General features: G+C 38.2%; 2 protein-coding genes across 10 annotated transcripts in view; one reads left to right on the top strand and one right to left on the bottom strand.

Annotated features, from left to right (window-relative positions):
- Window positions 1-5311: 5311 nt before the first annotated feature.
- Window positions 5312-19812, bottom strand: part of LOC145470302 (doublesex and mab-3 related transcription factor 3, truncated-like) — a 34732-nt gene continuing 20231 nt past the window's right edge. For 3 of the 9 annotated variants that reach the window (XM_081454129.1, XM_081454135.1, XM_081454136.1), the window contains exons 2-3: window positions 6674-7047; window positions 5312-6295 (exon numbers count right to left, since the gene is read on the bottom strand). In XM_081454129.1, the coding sequence (XP_081310255.1) occupies window positions 5469-6295; window positions 6674-7047 (1201 nt within the window). In that variant the 3' untranslated portion in view covers window positions 5312-5468. Of the gene's footprint in view, window positions 6296-6673; window positions 7048-9523; window positions 18111-19812 lie in introns of all 9 variants that reach the window. The other 6 variants (XM_081454128.1, XM_081454133.1, XM_081454131.1 and 3 more) reach the window with 4 other exon arrangements.
- Window positions 7055-19812, top strand: part of LOC145470304 (doublesex- and mab-3-related transcription factor 3-like) — a 65134-nt gene continuing 52376 nt past the window's right edge. The window contains exon 1 of the mRNA XM_081454142.1: window positions 7055-8629. The gene's annotated coding sequence lies outside the window, so the exon portion shown is untranslated. The remainder of the gene's footprint in view (window positions 8630-19812) is intronic.

Below are 19812 nucleotides of genomic sequence, written 5' to 3'. Positions count from 1 at the left end.
CAAAAGAGTAAGGGGTTGGAACTCTAAGCGGAGCCTAATCATATAAAACTTTGTTAGAGTACCGCCCCTGGGAGCCCGTGAAAGCCGACAGATAATCCACCTGTTCTTTTATTCTTTCACCTCTTTCACGGAAAATCCTTCTCAATTCTCAGGCATCAAGTGTCGCGCACGTCACACGAAACACTGTCATAAAAGAACTGAGCGGAAGCAGTTGTGATGTATACCAGGCATTTGAAGATACCAATTCCGCGACACTGCCCCTGGACAGACAAAACAAACAGCTGCAGTCGCCAGTATCGCGCTCCATAGGGATAAGGAAAATGTGCGAACGATGAAAATAAAAAAAGGCGTTTCTTTCTGATTTTCAGATTCTGCGTAATTTGAGAAAGAACGCACTCCGACCTTGTAAAAAAAAGCCTTTTTAAATTTCTCACAACTTGCTGTTATGCATATATTTTGAATTTTCTTTGCCAATAATACAGTTGTGTCAGATTTTTTTTCTTGATAACACATTCTAATCCATCATTTTTAAAAAATGCGCGTTTTACAAAAAATGTTTGAAAAATAATAATAAACTGTTCCTCACAGTTTTCCTCGAACTACGTTCTCGGAAAACTGTTCGCTTCTCCAAACAGATAATGTCCGCGGACAAATATCCGTGCATTTTTTCGCGCCAATAAAGGCTATTGTTTATATATACAGGTACAATGTTAGGCTAATCTTCTTTGGCGCACTCGTAGAGTTCGCGATTTTTAATTATTCAATCACAGAAAATCGCAAGCCCACGGGAGTACAATACTCCGAGAGTTTTCACGCCAATACGGTTCGATCAGTTGCTAAGCAACTTCGACAGGTAAGCTGCGGGCTCATTCTGGAGTGCATGATCGCAGCACGTCTCCTAGCACTTATAAAGAAATTTCTTAACGCTGGAGTCCAGTTTCCGCTTGGAGTGGCTTGGTATTCCAGGCGGTGCATAACTATGAAAATCAATGTCCTCCATAATTCCTTCCTCATGCATGTCTCTATCATCAACAAAGAGAGATAAGTGTTTACCCCGAATTATTCTGAACGTCTGAGAACCTGGTTCTTTCCAGAATACTTGAACATGGCTTCTTCCCTTAGACTGTTTGTGGAGCGCCTCAATGTAATATTTTCTAGAAGATTTGAGTGCAATTTTCCTAGAAACTTGGATTGGATACTTTTTGAAATTATAAGGAGTTGTCCAGGCTGCGCCACTGGCCGAATACACGGCGGCGATCAATCGTGATTTCTTCGGGTTGCTGTCGGAGCTCAACCACAGCTCCGAGGTATCATCGGAAGTAATCGCGAACTCGTGAAAGCCCTGCTTTTCGGGGTGAATAAAACCGAATATTCTCTCTCCGAAGTCGCTTTCTTCCTGCTGCGATTTGAACTGATTCAAAAACTTTCGCATATAAGGAAAACGAGGAAACAGTGGAGAATGTCGAAGTTGTTCAACGTATGGTCCGCAAATCCCTTGCCATGTATGAACGTTTAGCTTTCCAGCCATGTTATCGGGAACAACTTGCTCGAAAAATGCCGACAGCAACGCATGTCCAGTGATTTCGTCTTCTCTGGGAGCAAAAGTTACTTTACCTGTTTTTCCAGTGTCAGGTTCGGGGGTTACGATTACGACTTTTCCGTCGTGATCCGAAGATTCTTCGTCTCTGTGTAATTCGATCGGATCTGAGTCGGCGGGTGGATCTCGCCTCCCCGAGTCAACGGCGAAAACAACGTCGGCAACTGTGGACCGCTTGGTAGCAGGAGCTTTTGTCATGTTCAGCAATGTTTCGAAAAACTCATTTTGCTCTTTGAGCAAGCGCATGTCTTTCCTAAATGCCATTGCAGGCGTGTTGCCTTTAAATCCAGAATGCTGAAGAAACTCGTCGGCAGAAAAACTCCGATGGAGCAGAAAAATGACAATAAAGGGGAAAATAATAATAGGTAGAGTACATAGACACCAAATAGCTTGCCCATCTCCCTTTTTGCTTTGCCGCGAAACCATCGCAAGATATCGCAGCTTCCTTCGCCCAGAACGAAAACAACTCCACGCCACACTGTTATCTTGATCTGTAAAAGCCTGCTCCTAAACGGAATTCATAGTGAAGCCATTCCGTAAGTCGTTACCGATACGAGAAATTGCTTTGAAGCTTAGTGGCGACACACGAATGTAGCACAATGCGTAAAGATTTCAAGTTTCTTGAATTACCTCCGAGGTAGCTTTCTACCAAACGAGATTTACCTTAGTTTGGACGTAAAACCTCAGAAGCGTGTGACCCGGTTAATGTTTATTATGCATGACTGAGAAAACTGTTTGAAATTGCTTCTTTGCATCAGTGAAGACATTTATGCTTCAGCGAAAACAGAATGCTACAGATGACAGTAGATAGGTTGTTTTAGTTATCGCATTGTTTGCGGATTCAAACGCATCACTTCCTTGGAGTTTGGTGTCACTATTAATTTTGCTGCAACTTTATTAGAAGATCGGCAATACGGCATGAAAAATCATTAAATAACAACTCTAATTTCTTGTTTAATTTCAAAAGATGGAGAGTTTAAATCGAGATTACCGTAATCAGTCTCCAGATCCTTAAATCTGGTTATCCCTGAAAAAAATAACAACCTTAAGTTTCAAGGTAATTGTTGGGTGATCCACGGTTCACGCTTTAGATCACACTAAAAATCGCAATTCACATTTTTTCATGCCACGCTTCACGAGACAACGCACGGTTCACGCTCCTGTAGCGATATTTACACCCGTAAGTTAGCACGGAAGACTTCTTGGTCTCTTTTTGTTGTTGATGTCTACAAATGCATTTAAAACGACAAGTTAAAGCTGACAGATAAAAAAAAAAGAAGGCAACAGTGAAGTGATACAGTTTCACGGCTAATTTCGACACTTATACGCGCAGATGATCAATCCCTTTATAAAGATAGCAAGATAAATAATACTTGAGAAAAACATGGCAAACATTCTTGATGATTAATATATTTACGCCCTCTCTGGAAAAAGTGTGACAGCCGTGAGCCAGTCAATTGAATTTTGATTTGGGTGGGCGGGTAAGGAACTAACTTGTTTACTTAATTACGCCAAGCGGATAGTGAAAGATCTCAAGCGTTCCTATAACAACAATAGATTACACACTTGCTTCGCAATTTGCAAGTCATTCCTTGAAAGCGTTCTACGCTCCACCAAATCCACTGGCACTAGAGTGTTAACCTGACCGAGATAGCCTTGAAGTTTAATCGAGGTTTCACTGTACTTATTCAAAACAAAAAGAAAAAAAAAAAAAAAAAAACCACAATAGCACGCGAACCTTACACAGCCTATATATAAAGTACAAGGAAAGCCATTCTTTTGCAATATTTGTCTTTGTGCTAATGACTGTGTATTTTAGATTTGAAGATTTTAGAACTCTTCTCTACATCATAATGAGCGTTGTTACGTTTTCGTGCGATAAGAATTATGGGTAAATGTACCAGTAGCCACCTTTTTCCTACGAAGAATGACGCCCACGATACTAAGATGTAATCAAACTGCATCAAAGACTCTCCCTTGTCCTCTAGTACCCCCATTTCAATGTTATGATGGTCTGAAAATTCTAACGCATCCAGCTAATTCTTGTGTTATCCAAAACAACACAACCGCGAGGCTGGGGGACCCCCACCATTCATTAAACAACGTTTTGGAATTTAGTCAGTGAACCAGGAAAACGTAGGGTTTGTTTTTCAATATATCCCAACTAGTTCTATCCAGATTTTACACATACAATTTAGGAATTAAGAAAATTTTATGACACCCAATTGACAAGGAGGGATCAGTAACAAACAAGCATTTTTTAAATTTTGCAGTTAGCATATTTTTATTTTATTTTTTCGCCTTCTTGTAAAAACGAACTTTTACAAATACGGACTAACGTATATAATTTAAATTTTGAAAAGAGGCTATAATATTCATTCATGTTTTCACACACGTACAAGATCATGTATCTAATGTCGTCGTACATCTTTTACAGCTGTACCATGCAGCAAACGAAATCATGGCATCTCTATTTTAACATTTCTGCATGCTTATTTCCTTAAGGTACATATAAAAGTATGAATGTCGCGCAATAAAGTATCTATTTTTTTGTCACATTCTACAAAACATTACAAGCACAAAACGGGAATGGCCAAGATTACAGTGAACTCAACTCTAAATTCACTTTTTCCACGTTTTCTGCTGGTGAATATAAATTTGAAATATGATTTAACTATTCTATTCTAAATATTCGGTCAGGATAATATTAATTAGAACTATTAAATATGGGGTCGAAATGCTCACTTTGTGGCCTGTAAGCTCGAAAAACAATTAATTGATCCGCGCTTTTAAGAGATATACTCTTGTTTATTTTAAGAACTTTCGGTGTAAGAAATGAGTCGGACTTGAAAAGCAAAGCTTGTATAAACGATTTTGATGAAAGAGCTCTTAAACGAAAGACCCACAACCGAAGGAAATAACGGTATTATTGAGCATTGAATGAAATTAGATTGAGTCTTCTTTCACAATTCCGTATACTGCAGACTTGTAGGCTAACAAACACACACGATAAGCTTAATTCCTTACTCTCCTACTTTAATTAGAATTCATAATTTTCTCTAGTCTTGATTATAAACCAATTCCACAGAAAATGAACGAAACTTTTTAAGGATAAGATTGATAGTGCCTCTCAGAGATCAAAGCGATTAACTATATATATATTTGTGATAATAATAAATATTATTATACTGACAAACACACGAGCGAGCAAATTTCACGAGCCTTATGTATCTCGGGTTCTGTTGCCTTGTTTTTCAGAAAACCCGCGTCAATGACAGCTTAAAATGCAAAAGTATCTTTTATCACTTCTTTGAACGCATGGCGGTTTTTTTTCTCACGGATAAACCGTTTTTCAGTTCTGCTCCGTTATCGTCATATACAAAGAAATCTTTACATCGTCCTCGACGATGAACAAAAAAGAATGTGAAACTCTGGCAGTCGATCGGAGTTTATAACCACGCGATTTGTTTTCTTTCCATATTTTCATCCGAGGAAGTTTCTTTCTTATTGTCTACAGTCATACCCGACAAAATTTCACTCCCCTTCGTTAAGTAGAACAGTAAATCAGCAAAGCCTTTGCGTTTAGATAAATTAACCCTTTGAGCTCCAATGTTCAACATTCAAATCTCCGCAACGGTTTAAAATTTTCTCCTCGTAAAAGATGACAATACATGTTGAACTGTCAAAAGAAAAATTAGGTGGGGCGATCTGACACGTCTCATAACTTCTATTAAATTTGTAAGGAGAAATTTCACGTTGAACACTCGACTTTGAGGGTTAATGTACTTTCTCTTTACGGAATACCTCATGGATACTTAAAGATACATTTACACATACCCACTTAAAGAAATAGTTATACGTCATTTTTATGTTATTTGTGGAGTTTTTGCCCGCAGAAGGCACAAAAATTGTCATCGCAATTCGCCTTTCGGCCGCACTTTGTGCAAAAATGTACCATCACCGATTTTTCTTCCCCCTTGGGAGATCCTGAGCCCGCACTAACATTGTTCGGCGATGAAGCCAAGACGGCTTCCATCGAGAAAGGATAACCGCTGACCTGTGGTTTGGGTTTGAGTAATGGCGGCGGCGGCGGGTATGCACAGGTTGGACTCAGAGGGGGCCTGTGACCGAAACTGTGCGAAAAAGGCTCCGGTTTGCGAAAGAGCGGAGGTGCTTGGAAGTGCAGGGCTGGATGAATTGTGGCGGGTGGTCCCCCAACGCCTCCAATCACCGGGACGGGCATCGGTAAGGGGAACTGCTTCTTCTCCTGATTTTGAAGCAAACACTCAATGGCTTGAACCACGTTTCCGCCGCAGCCTTGAAGGACTAACTCGAGCACACTTCGGCACTGACTCGGAAACGCTCGCATCAGCAACACGAGCGGATCCTGATGCAGTTTTCTGCCCACGTTTGGGCTGTCTGAAGTTCGAGGTATCTTCGGGTGAAGTCGGAGCACATCGATTTCATCGTGTTGCGTCTCGCCGTTGATTTTCCTCTTCGGAGAGTGAAGTTGAGTCCCGTTTTCACTCGGTGTGACTATCGTGTTCCCTTCTTCCTCTTCTTCCGGCGTTTTCTCCGGTTCGGTTTTAATTCGTACACCGTCGATTATCGTCGGTTCGGGTTCGGAAGACTGTTCGGTTTGAGAATTGGCGTTTTCTTCGGATGCTGTCGGAGACAGTTGTTGATCAATACCTTCGTCTGCAAAAGAAACAGAAATAAATATCTCTAATTATTAATTCATAGAATGCAATAAAGGTGAATTCTGATTGCTTTTGACAGAAGATGTTTTTGTTTATTCGTCGAGAGCGAAATTATTCCGAAGACTCGTAGATGAAGGTTGACCCGAAGATTTATGATAAACGACCCGTGACCTAATGGTTGCAGAACAACATCGCTAGGTCGAAAAATGTTTCCGACAGTCTCCGAAATATTTCTAATATTTGGTATCTAAGAACTGATATTGATTAAAATTTGTATCGGCCATTAAGGTTGAAATCATCAACCAGCTATCGACTGATCTTTTGTTTTCAGAATTTCTGAATAGACACACTAGTTCATAAAGGACCTAAACCTTACCTTCATAATCTGTATCACTGTCGTTCCTGCCATGTATCGTAGACATCGAGTTAAGCACCATTGAAGGTCTTTGATAAACATCTTCTCCAAAACCTTTTCCCACTTGTTCCTTGTCGCTGTCTTTGGGTCCCATTTTATGCGTCATTTCTGAGTTTTTTCGCTGTTGTCGCAAAAGAGCCACTCGAGCGGCCGTTATTCGCTGGCGCTCAGCGATGAGAAGACATTTGGAGCAAGTACAGTCCCTCCATCTGCAGTAGTGTTTGTGTCCCTTGAGCCACGACAGAGCACCGTGGTTACGGCAGCGCGCGCATTTTGGAATGCGGTGGTACAAGGCGCTACCAGGGGAGGGTACCTGAGGGAGTATTTCACTCATCCTGCAAATAAGCCAAGGAAAAAACGATTGAGAAATTTGATTTCTGGCAAACGTAATCCACCTATATAGATATATATATGCTTTGTCGTTATATTAACGCGTGGGACAAGTTATACGAGACTTCGTACAGAATGGGAGGCGACCGTTAATAGCGCAAGTGGGCGCATATTAAAAAATTGCACGTATTATTTGAAATAAGCGTTACGTTGGAGGAACTTAACACACGTACATTTTCGTGGTCACGATTTGTGCTGATGGCTGACTGAAACGGCGCCATGGCTTAATAAGATATGAACGCGACAACATTAATTACTAATTTATCGTCGGAAGAATTCAAGTAGCCTCTTTTCTATTTTAGTCCGTAGGGAGCGGAACTAAAAAACGGCGTAAAATATAATAAAAGCCTCGTTGAATGCCTTTACACATTTTTACACAGTCAGGTCATTCTCTAACCCAAGCTCGATCCAACTATAAATTCTCCGCACAAGTTGCCATATATTTCATTCAATTTTAGGTCTGAGAATTTGGTAGTACATAACGACAACATCGAAGAACTGATGAAATTTCTTATTGTCATAACCTGTATCATTGACTTTGTGTTGAGGTTGAAAGGAGAAATAAGTTGTCAATCATTTAAAAAAAAAAGCCGGTTTCACTCAAGTTGAACGAGCACCCAGTTTGCTTGGACCTTAAAGCGATTGATACATTTCTTTTTTTTGACAGCTTGATTTTGAGCAAAAAAATTAGTATTGAGATGTCTTAAAATTGATTGAAAATCCTTAAGGCACGTGAGACCGGAACGAAGATAATATTAATATTGTCACCGTTCTGAAATATCACGTCAACCGTCGGGCGAACGAGTTCCGGTTTTGGTCAATCTTCGTAGGAGCATTCGAAGGGTTTCCGAGTTCTTACCGACCAATCAAATATAACGCCAGCGCCCACGGGAGTGTGACGTCGTGTTGCTTAACAACTTCATCGCCGAAAGCCGCGGTCATGGCCCAAGTTTTCGAGAGAAAGTTCTTGAATTTGAACGACGCAAACCTTTTATTACCTACTCTGTGTGATTAAGTTGTACATGAAAAAAGCGAAGTTTTTGATTCGTTGTTGTTCTTTGTTATCAGTGATTTTAAGGCTTATTGCATAATAAGAGTTTTCAAAGCACTAAAAACTCCAGTAAACATCTCAATATTTTGTAATGATTATCTCTTAAATAGCAAGAGAAATCATTTTCCTAAATGCATAAATCGGTCACTTGAAAACTATCGATCAAGTTGAGATGATCAGTTTCTACAAATGGAACCATGAGACGAACTACAATGTTTCTTAAAAATGTGTTCTAAAATATTTGAAATCTTTGAAACATATCCAGCAAAACACTTATTACATGTAGGGGATATTGACTTCAATTTAAGCTGGCAAGAAGTGTTTTCGATCTTGTTTTGAATGCGTGTCTGTGAATATTACAATACCATTTGACTAGCTCGAAAACAACAAAGAAAACATATGGACTTCGGGCTTTCCAATACAACTACATGAACATTTCAGAAACCGCATTCAACACAGAGTTTCCGCTAGAAGATGTAAGGTATAGTGCCCTCAATTGGTGCTGGAAAGTAGTGTTTTCAATTTAACTTCCATGCATTTGTCTGTAAATATTGTCCTAAGGATTTTGCCCTACAAAAGACTACGTGAACTGTATTTTTTTTTCAACAGATCTTTTTGGTCCTACTTGAATATTTCAGAAAAAGTCTTTTAATGGAAATGTTCTATTATGGGATTTCTGAACTAACACTGAAATTCGCACATTCCCGAGCTGAGCTCCCTTAACTAGCTTCAAAATGGAGAAATTAGAGCTGCATTAGTCTACGATTGCTTTTTTATGCGATGAATATCGTGATCTAGTTTAGGCTTGCGTACGCCGTGTAATACCGACATCGAAAAGAGAATCAGTGATCGATGTGAAGAGTAAATTTGGCTGAAGTTCTTTCAATAAAAAAGCAACGTAGCGAGAGGGACATCAACTTACGTAACTCAAAACGTGTACTTTGTGAAATGATCTTACAGCAGAAAATTTCCATGGGTATCTAAGACCATTTAAAATATTGCATGATTGTGCCAAAACTATAAAATACAAATAGATTACTGTTTTGGTACACTCTGTACATTCCTTGAGCAGTTACCTACCAAGACTAATATAAATATAATGGCATCAGTATTGTATGATATTTACAAGCGCATACGAAAATTATAGATCGGGAATGGCAAAGAAATAGATCAGCTCGCGAGTATTAAAGACTGAAGTCGATACTTTGCAAAGAAAACACTCGCAAAAATGGCTTTAACAGGAATTGGAACTCGCGACCTCAGGCGGGCATACATGGGCGATGCCAATATATTATGGAAATGCCGTCAGAAACATAACTAGAAGAAGGACAACTGAATGAACTGAGAAAAAATTAGAGCTTACAACTTACATTTTGCCAAACGATGCGACTGCCAAAGTGGTCTTTGATGAGTAAGGTAACAACTCGGTTGTTGAAACAGAATCTCTTACCCTAAGAAAGGAAAACAACAGCTCGTTTTAAAAAATGACCTGCAGGCGACGAAACAAGCATTCGCGACTGCGGTTTGCACTGATATTTCGTTCAAATAACTTATACATGATCTCGCACCATGAATACGTAAACAATTGATATTGTAAAAGCAGGAAATACGAGAAAAGTCTCTTTACGAAGTAATGAACAGTATTTTTTCCGGAGCTGCCAACATAAAACAAAACGGCAAAAGTTGAATCAAAAACTTTATGCGCAATTCAAACTGTAGAGATCGATTTTGCCAAAGCGGCATAAATTCCTTGTTAAAAAGACTTCACTAAAACAAAACGGTGTACTTAATTTTTAAATTTAGCCGAACACGGAATAGTTTAACAGCTTGCTGATCTATTAATTATATTCTTTTTGCCCATTAATTTGTCTTCTGCGCTCTTAAAGAAAAATAGTTGACACCCGTTTCTTTCATTTTACTTCTCATTAAAATTGTACTTGTCAGCTCTATGAGAAATACCCCGCCGTAAAATAACTTTCATCAATTGCTTCAACAAATCGCGCAAAAAGCTCTTGTGTATTTAATCGTTTTGTTTCACCATAAAGAAACTCTTTCTCGTTTTGTTTTCAAGGTTACAAGATGCTTAGTATACATTTCAACACAATTCTGATCATTAAAAGCTTTATTTTAATCTTATATGATTTCTATCAGTAGAAATTTAAGTGATAACTTAAGCCTACAAATGTTAAATTTGCCCCAGAAAGGCTTTTGCCGTTTTCTTTTAATAGATCTTGTATTTCCACTGAGTCGAAAAAAACAATGAGTAGAACTTAGGCCAATTGCTCGAGGGCAGACGTAGAGGTGTCAAATATATTTTACATTTACAAAAATAAGCGAGAATCCGGAAAACTAAAAAATGCAGTTTTCAATGTACCTATGTATATCAATGTGTGTCTATGGGAATCGAACACATGTTGTACAAAATACTTCATTCGTTGGCCAAAAAGAAAAAAAAACAATGCAAGTTTAAGCTTAACAAATCTTACTTGATTTCATACATAGGCGTATGATTTGCATTATAATTCTACTCATTTCAAGTGGCCAATTTTGTAAAACGACTACTCAAAGTTTCCTTAATGGCCGCTTCAAATGGACTACTCAGTTTGGGAAACGCCTGAATTTACTTCAAAACACGCCCTAAGGAAGTCATCACGGGCTGTGTTGGTTACTTTATTAAAGCTGTTGCGAAAGCTTTTTGGCAAAATTGCTACAATCGCGTTTCCTCTTTGTGAGGCACTTGCATTCACTCAAGGACGGTTAAATGGTGCTAACCATTTTTCCACACCCTTGTTTAGGCTAGCGCGATATGGATATCAAATCTGTTTATCTGTTTGTCAATACGATCTCCATATTCCCTCAATAACTATACGAAATCGTCGAGTTTCTCAATAGCATAAGATCGCTAATTTTTATACTTGACACTGACATTTTTTAATCATTTAGTCTAGTTTACTCCAATCAGTTGTGGTCTTTTCAGGGGACACAAACTTGACCATAAGATTCTTGACTGCTTAATTTACCTTTACAATATTTTGCTCTTCGATTTCGAGGACAGCCTAGTAAATAAAGTACTACCATTGTGTATTTTTGGACACCCTCATAACTTATTTCAGAAAGTACTTCCTTTATTCAAGGAAGCTAGCCCATTCGGAGCAGTTTGATCCAACCATTAACAAAAGTACACCATGGAAATTTATTCATATGACTTGATAGAAATTTACTCGCTGTAATTTGCGCTCGACTTAAGTCAAAACTGAGATATATAAAAAGCAGGTGTCCCTCAGCAATAGCTTAATTAAGAAAGGGGTATAAAGGGCGGCCTTTTTTCAATTATTGCGAATTAAAACACTCTGATAGAAGTATAAAACACTTTGTATTTTCTCATTTGTCGTTTTTCATGGCACACGCCTGAAAAATGAAATTATATAAGTCAGCTGTTAGAGTTTCGTGGTAATTGCTTCCAAAATAAAAAATATGAAATCACAAAATTGTCCCGACGGTAGCTTGACAAGTGCCTTAGAATATGAGTTGAAAAGATTTTTAAAAGACCAAATTAATCCTGGGATGCTAAATTAGCCTTCAACGGGAAGACTTTGGTATCACAAGGAAAGCATGTTTTTAAAAAATTAATTTCTAAAGCAAAAACATCGAACCTCTTAAAAGCTCAGCGAGACATTATCAATTGCAAAGGGAACCGCAATAAAGCGGAGTGATTAACAAGCTCTTAAAACCAGACGTCTTTCTATTCCGGCACTGTCTAGAAATAAAGTTCTCTAAAATTATAAATGGCAGAGGAAGTCAGAAGCTGTTGTATTTTGGTTGTTTCACTCGCCGTGCGAACTAAAACCTTAAATCTTGAATTCACTCCACATTCGCTTTGAAACGAATGTAACGAACTCGTGAAAGAATATTCAGTTCAATTTTCGACTTTAATTTTCTATCTGCGATTAAACCATTCATTTTGATGTGGAAAACAATTTTCACTATACCCAAATAACTTATACTGTTTCCTAACAAAAGCGTTCACAAGTAAAAACGGACGTTTTAAATCATTCACATTTTCTGTGTTTGTAAGGTACATTTTTCTGTACATTCATATTTTGCTATTTAATGGCACGCTGACCTGGTGCAAGGAAAACGAGAAAGGTTTTAGGTTTCCAAATAACCCTGTTTGAAAATATTAATTCTTTAACTTTGAGGAGCGAAGGAAATCTTTGAATTTCACCCTTAACAACACATTGTGAAGTGGAAAGATGCCATGAAAATCAATGAAGAAATGCTTTCTTCACGCGCTTCCAAATACTCAAAGCTATCCTTAAAACTAATATAAGGCAATAACAACTCAAGAGAATCAAGCTTTCGAGCAGGACGAAGATTAGTTAAAAATTGGCCATATTCGTTATCGACACTAACCATGCACTGTATTCTGGAGGTATGCTAGCGCAGATTAGCTGAACTGTAATGTCTGCGAATATCGAGTTTAAAAAAGCTATATTAGGAAAGATCTGAAGTATTTTTGTCTTCAACTGCAGCTTAAAAGATTGACTGAATTTGATCGCTTTACATACATCCAGGGTTGTTATTACAGCCGAAAAACCTCCAAGTCTTGAATGACCTTTTAATGATGTAGGATGACTTGTTTTCTTTGCTTATTTTATGTTCTCAGAGGGACCCGTTTCGTTTCGCCGTTCCTCATGCTTTTCTAGTTATTTGCCGAAGTTTCTCGGAATACAAGAAGGCAATAAAAAACAACAACAACAACAAAACAAAACAAAACAAAACAAAAGAAACAATCCGATAATCGCAGAAAATTTATCGGACTATAAACCTGAACAAACAGGTAAGAATTAATAACAAAAGTCATTGTAAACCGAAGATATAAGCTATTCAGCCCAATGTTTTGATAAGATCAAATAGATTTTGTTTGAATTCCGACCAGGTTATTGTCAAAACCGAACGAATTGACGTATAGTTGGGGTAAGCGGAGCATTGCCTCCTAAAAATATTGCCAACAAAGTAGCACGTCTCAGAAAACAAGTCAGCAAAGCACAGGAAAAACACACAGAAGGCCAAGAGGCTAGGAAAATGTTACATCATTCTGTTAATTTCATAATAGGACGTAGATGGAATTTACCGAATGTCGCTTTTTAAAGATATTTTGAAACTAAATTTGGTGTCGTAACCGCACAAATACCAAACATACTCGAAGTTATAACTGGACAAAGAATATATATTGTTAAGCGTTTTAAATGCTTTAAAAGGTCATTTAATTCTCGCAAAACGTCCTTGACATTTCAAAGATTTCTGAGATGATACAGAAGAGACTGGATACATGTGCGTACATGTTTGGAGTTGCATAACTGAAAACCCGGCCTTCGGTTAGTGCAAATGCTTTACGTTTCAGTGGAGTTGAGCAACGTTCAAATCCGTCGCACTTTATCCCAGTCATATATGACTTGACACGCAGTTCAAAATTAACTGGTCTACTATACAAGTTTAAAGGTAACAGAGGAACTGTTAAAAGTTTTTTTAGAACGTAAAAATCCGTCTGTTATCGGAAATTATACAAACTAGTCTTTAAAAGACCTCAAAGTATACGGAGCTTTGAGGGGAAAAAAAAAAGTGTCCATCGAAGTTTCCAGTTTAATCTCTTCCTGTTTCCTATGAGAAAATGCTAAAATATCCAAACGTGGAAATAAAGCATGCTTTAGAGTATTAACTGTTAGCGAATCCTTCATCGGAAACGGTTGTTTTCGGAGCAGGTCGAGAGTCATACCACGGTAGTTTCAAAACATGTTTCCCATTGATTACATCAAAAAAAAAATGTGACGCTAAATATCTACAATCTGCTTAGCGACTGACATTTGAAAAACAAATTCGTGGACGACCTCTATGTTTCTAATTCCTGGCATTTTTGCTTCGGAAATGTTTCATTGGTGTATTGATGTATATTTCGCTATGCTCGCGTGCGGTAATTATACGTATAAACCCTTTAAGAACATCTAGCGATTGAATGGTTTTCCTGTACTGTTCAAAACGCTATGCGGAATCGATGCAGCTACAAAAGATGAAAACTTAGCAAGCTTTAAAAATATTTTCCCAAGTAGATCGTGATTGACGAGACATTCTTGTGTCATATTGTGTTCCCGGCCGTTTCATGAAATCTATTCTGTATGACACGACCTTTTATCGAACCCAAAATCGTTGTAATCATCACACACTACAAAAACAAGATTTTATAATCAGTTTTGGGCGTTATATTAAGCCCCTGAAATATATTTCGGTAGCGTTGCAATCTAAAAATATACGCGAAATTTCTCCCAAGACAACAATTTGTAATTGTTGTAAGATTTTGCGCTAAATCCTGGCGAATCTTGTTTTCGCGTCGCGTAACTGTTTTTGATTCACAGAGGTTTTATTAAAGCAAAAACAGATGTCTTTGCGCTTTTGTTGTTAATAAACGTCCTTTTGACATTCTAAAACAAGATTGAAACAACAAGAAAGCACACATATTTTACAAAACCTTTCGAGAACAACAAACTTGGCTCTTAAATATACCAAACATTATTACTTCTTCCATTACATAAATCAATATCTCGCAGTTTTATGTTGTTCCAGCGCTTAAATGTCATCACTAAACAGCTAGATTCAATGGAGTGCGCTTTGAAATAAACTGACTGAGTCCCAAATGTTTGGAAGAACCTTTTACAAAGAACAGGACGACCTACAATAGCTGTTTATGGTATCAATACAAATTGCCTTGTTTTGACAAAAACGATCTTCTCTACAGACTTCACCAAAATCAATGCGTTCTGTTTGGTTTTTAAACAACACCGCCTCGGTGCCAATCTTCAAGCAATTTTCTTCTTTTGGATTGAAATTTTATTTCCTAAACAGGCACAGTTTTAAACTGAAACATTTGACATTTTTTTACGTAGTAAAACCTGATATTTTGAGATTTAACGTACAGCCTCCCATAAATCAAAAATTCAGGAAAATCTCGTGACTTTTCGCTTGTGGTTTCAATGTTGCTGAAAACTCTTAAACACGGCACAATTAACAATGCTCATGTTAACAGCCTCCTTCCGAGACGTTTTGGATTCTTGCCTTAATATTCACCAAATTGAAATTTCTTGTTATCATGTCGATCACGCAATGTCATTTTTGTTCAGAACACTCATTTTAACTTTGAAATTTACCTTTGTTACACTCTCCAAAAGGGAACAATTCCTTCCTTCAAGGACGCAGTTTCGAAATGAGATCGATAAAATGAAACAAACTTACCCATCTCAAAAGCCACGACAGTAATATTCCAAGAGTTTTAATTAAAAAAGCTATCATAAATTCACATACAGTTTCATTCCTATTCGAAGGCTAATTACTGTATTTTCCCGGCCTGTATCTCTGAATATCATTTCCTACCCATGTAGCGAAGTAGTCTTTTGTGTTTTTGTGTTAATGGTTGCCCATATGGATGTAGATGCGACTTTCTATTAAATTGAGAGCTCAATCGCTCACTTTTATTACTTTTGCCCCATGGACTAGTTAAGAGAGAGAGCACTTCTAGAAAAAAAAACACAGATCACTCTAGTTAACCGAAATTGTGTTGAAACGACAGCTGATGTAAATAGTAAAGCATTTACGACTTGCTAAAGCGCGTATCTACCATTTGACCAAAATTTGACTTTCAAATTTTCAATCTTACCTCCGGGGCAAAAGAGATAAAATTCTTAATAGGAACTTTAAGAAGACTGAAAACAATGTTTTCGGGTCGTTTTTGTTACATTAGAAGGAGCTGATGTAACCGAGCAACGCGTTGTATTCAGGAAAAATTGTTTTCAGTTCCAAAAGAGAAACCATGGAGTACAAGAGAGTTCAATGCTCACTGAAACTGATCCTATTTCGCGTACTCTAATCCGGCTCACGTACATGGATATTTCAGCAGATTAAACCTGACTGCCATATCTTGTACTTAACAAAGTGTCTGACACATAATCGACTAAGTAAATGTTTACACTTCTCGGCAGTGCTTGTTTATTTTTCTTGGGTATGCTCAAGTAACACGCCATCAGCTAAAGAAAGAACAGAGAAAGTACAACCAATAGATCCGGTATTAACATATCGGGCTTACGGCCAACACCCTCATAATCTGAAGGTTTGACCTGCGACGTCCTAAAGTTTATCGAATGCTCACGTACTGCGTTATACAAACGGCTAATGTTATTCTTTCGCGCAAGGAAACCTTTCCGTTATGCAATCGTTCACTGGTTGTTTCAACGACAATGTTGCGAACGTGATATCTTAACAGTGTTTTTGAATGGTATCCAGCAGGGTGGTTTTGAATGGGCTTCCCACGCGCGCGAGTGCATTAAACCGTTTCTTCTTCGTGTAATAAAAACTCCGCGCCAGCTGTGTACTGTATCCTGCGAACAAAACAAGCCCTGCGTCTTTTAACTTGATACACAGTCTGCCAGTGTGTCGCACAGCTTACGGAGCCCTGTTTAATCGTGATGAAACAGAAATTCTGAGCGCGTGCGGCCGGTCTGATGACACCGTGCTATGCAAGTGCGATCGATTGGTTTCAGCCGAATGGTCACGTTTGGCTGAACATGGGTCTAAGACCACGCGATGTACCTTTGTACGCACACGCGATGGCAAAAAAGTCACACACTTTGCGGACTTTGCTCAAGTCGCTGGCAAACGATAGCTCGTAGTGATGTTCTTCGATTAAACTCGCTCTTTCTTAATTTCGTAAAACAATAACAATCCAAGGCCATACGTACTTGATGGTTTAGCCTCACTAATACAGATTTCTTCCTCTCTGTTAAACCCAAAATAGTTCTTCTAATTTTATTGTCCAAGAGAGCATTATTTACTAAAGAGACAATTCTACAAGATACGAAGCCATATTGCAACAGTGTGTTAATCACTGGGCGAAGAAAAATGCATATCAACTAGTGGCCGTATTGGTTCGCATCGAGTAACAGTACTGTACAATTTAGTCGGAAGTTGCTTATCGAGTTAACAGGGCCGTCTTCGATTACATATCATTTCTTGGGTGTTACAAAAATAGCAACTGAAGTTTTCCAGGTTGGAACAACACGAAAATAGATAATTCGATCTGTAAATAATTTATTCTAAAGTAACGGATACCTCTTTAACAACATATCGAGTTATCGAAGCTGTGAAAAGCTGCCCAAGATTTTCGCGTGAACATAATTTCATGCCACAGACAGCTAAAAATAGCGAGCTGTTTTTAAGTGTACATATTCCACGATCCACGACCCAGAATATTCGATTACTTTTAACCGTAACATTATACAAAAGAGTACACTTCGAGGTTAAACAGATAGATCAACGCGCTCCAAAAAGTCACGAAAATAAATATTTCTTTGCCAAATTATTTTGCAAAGCTGTTCCAAAGCGGAATTTATCTATAGAATGCAAAAATTCGAAATTTTAAATCGCCGCTTATTTTGCATGAGGAGCACACATTGTGAATTCGCTGGCATACGATTTTTAAGGTAAACTGAAATAACAACGACAGACTCACTCACTCAAATTGCTATTTTTTCTCTCTCTCTCGATCTCTACGGAAAGTTTGCTGGCTGAGTTCTTTAAAGAACTGGCCAACAGACAGACACAAAATATACAACCAAGTAAAAAAAAAAAGGTATAAATTTAAGTTGCGGATTGCTCGATTCTTCGCGCCGAATTTTCATTCGAAAGCAAAGCAAAGTATCAGTAACAACGTTGCAATCTTACATATTCATAGCTAGAACACTGAATAAAATCATCACACAGAATTGCTCCGAAAACAGTTCCCACTCACAGGTAAAAAATTACGACCGTTTTATCTCACCTCAAAATTTGGAGCGGAGTTAGATAGTGTTCACAGTGTTGTCCTACTGTTTAGCGAGTTCGTTTTGACTCCTATAAAAACCAACCAACCGCCACCTAAGGTGTTGTAAGTAGAAACACGTTTTCTTACTACCTGGGTAACTAAAATACCATACAAAGGACAGACAATGCAACTGTCAATTACATTATGTTAAAAGGGTTTCATTGTCTTTATTTTCGACCACTCACAGCGCTGCTTTGTGCGTGACCAATCAGAGTGCAGAGTGCGTATCAGCACGTAAGCTGTTGTACAATTATGGGGCGCCATCTCTGCTGATCTACCTCTGATAAAATACGAGTAAGACACGAATTGACTTTCATGCTAACAGTTTCCATAACGAAGACACTTTTAATGGTAATCTGCTCATCGAAATATTTTCACAAATTTCTGTTGTAAAAGTCAACTTCGTTTGAAACGTGCTTATGGCATAAAAAGGCTTGCATATATGTTACATATTTTTTTTAACCCACTGAAAGAAAAATATAGGTATTGCGTAAAACATCCTTTTCCGTAAGTATCGGGTTTGCCAAAGCCAAAATGATATCAGGCATATATTTCTATTTCGCGTGGGCGTGTAAGCGATACATTAAGTGTGAGCAAGTGCTAATATAACGTGAGATAATTTTCTGAGCCGGTTATTTCCGTAAAGAGGGAAACTTAGGGTGAAATAAGAATGCGACTTTCAATTGCGCCGCCAGAAAACGGGAGTTATAAAATATCATTTACACCTCAGCTCACGTTAGTTTTGAATGGAACAATTGTTGGTACAAATCGGCGTACCGGACTCCGGCATCGTACAGAAGTTTTTCAACGGTTTTCAATTACACCGCGTCTCTGTGGCAACATTTTGATAGAAATTTATGGCCTTTTGGCGAGACCGTCAGCAACCTTAAGTTCAGTCAACACGCATGCATCATTCAAGACCGTTTAAACAAGTTGTAATCAATATGCACAGACTGCCTCCGTTTTTTCCCGCCGGCGGAGACCAATCACAGGTGGTAGCTTGACGTGAAAAGGGCACCCACTCGAACAACTTTGTTGTACCCTCTCGATCGCGCTAAGAAAACAAATCTATTATCTTTCTCCATTTATTCCTTATATTAAAAACGAAAAACGAAAATTCCAGTTTTGTGTTTTGTTTTTTCTTCCCGGTCATTAATAAACTAGGGAAATAAATTAACAACAACAACAAAAAAATTCGGATAAAGAAAAGTGTATTTGAAAAGTACAGGGGGTATTCCAAACCACTCAGACCTTGATCGGTTTTTATAACGCCGGCTTTGAAATAACGATCGCTTACCATCTCTTACGAGTCAGGACTAATTAAAGTAATTTTGAAACCTCTAAACGTATCGAGAATTCGCCGATGGTTATCGCGATGTGAAAGGCGCCATTAGAAAGCAACTTCTCCGCAATTATACACGATTCTAGGAAAGAAAAGTAATTTTCCAAGGCATTTTTGTCGTGGGTAGAAATTTCGTCTTTGTCTTGCAATTTCCTCTGGAACAAAGGAATCGTGTATGGAAAAAAATTTTTATACCCTGGCCGTTTTTTAAAAGAGACAAACTTTTCACGAACATAAAGTCGTTGGAAGATTTCGGACAGCTTACCAAGAGCTTCCGAAAGTTTCGACTCAATTTCGTGATCCAGTTGCATCTGCTTTGCAGATATACACAAGTTATTACAACATGACTGAATTAAACAGTTCCCTTTTAAAAACAGAACTTGCAATAGTGGCGGTAATCTCAAATTATTTCA

This window comes from Orbicella franksi, chromosome 15 (genome assembly GCF_964199315.1).
Source record: "Orbicella franksi chromosome 15, jaOrbFran1.1, whole genome shotgun sequence".
Taxonomy (NCBI): Eukaryota; Metazoa; Cnidaria; class Anthozoa; order Scleractinia; family Merulinidae; genus Orbicella; species Orbicella franksi.
Note: the sequence above shows the minus strand (reverse complement) of the source record. Positions and strands in the feature narration are given on the sequence as shown.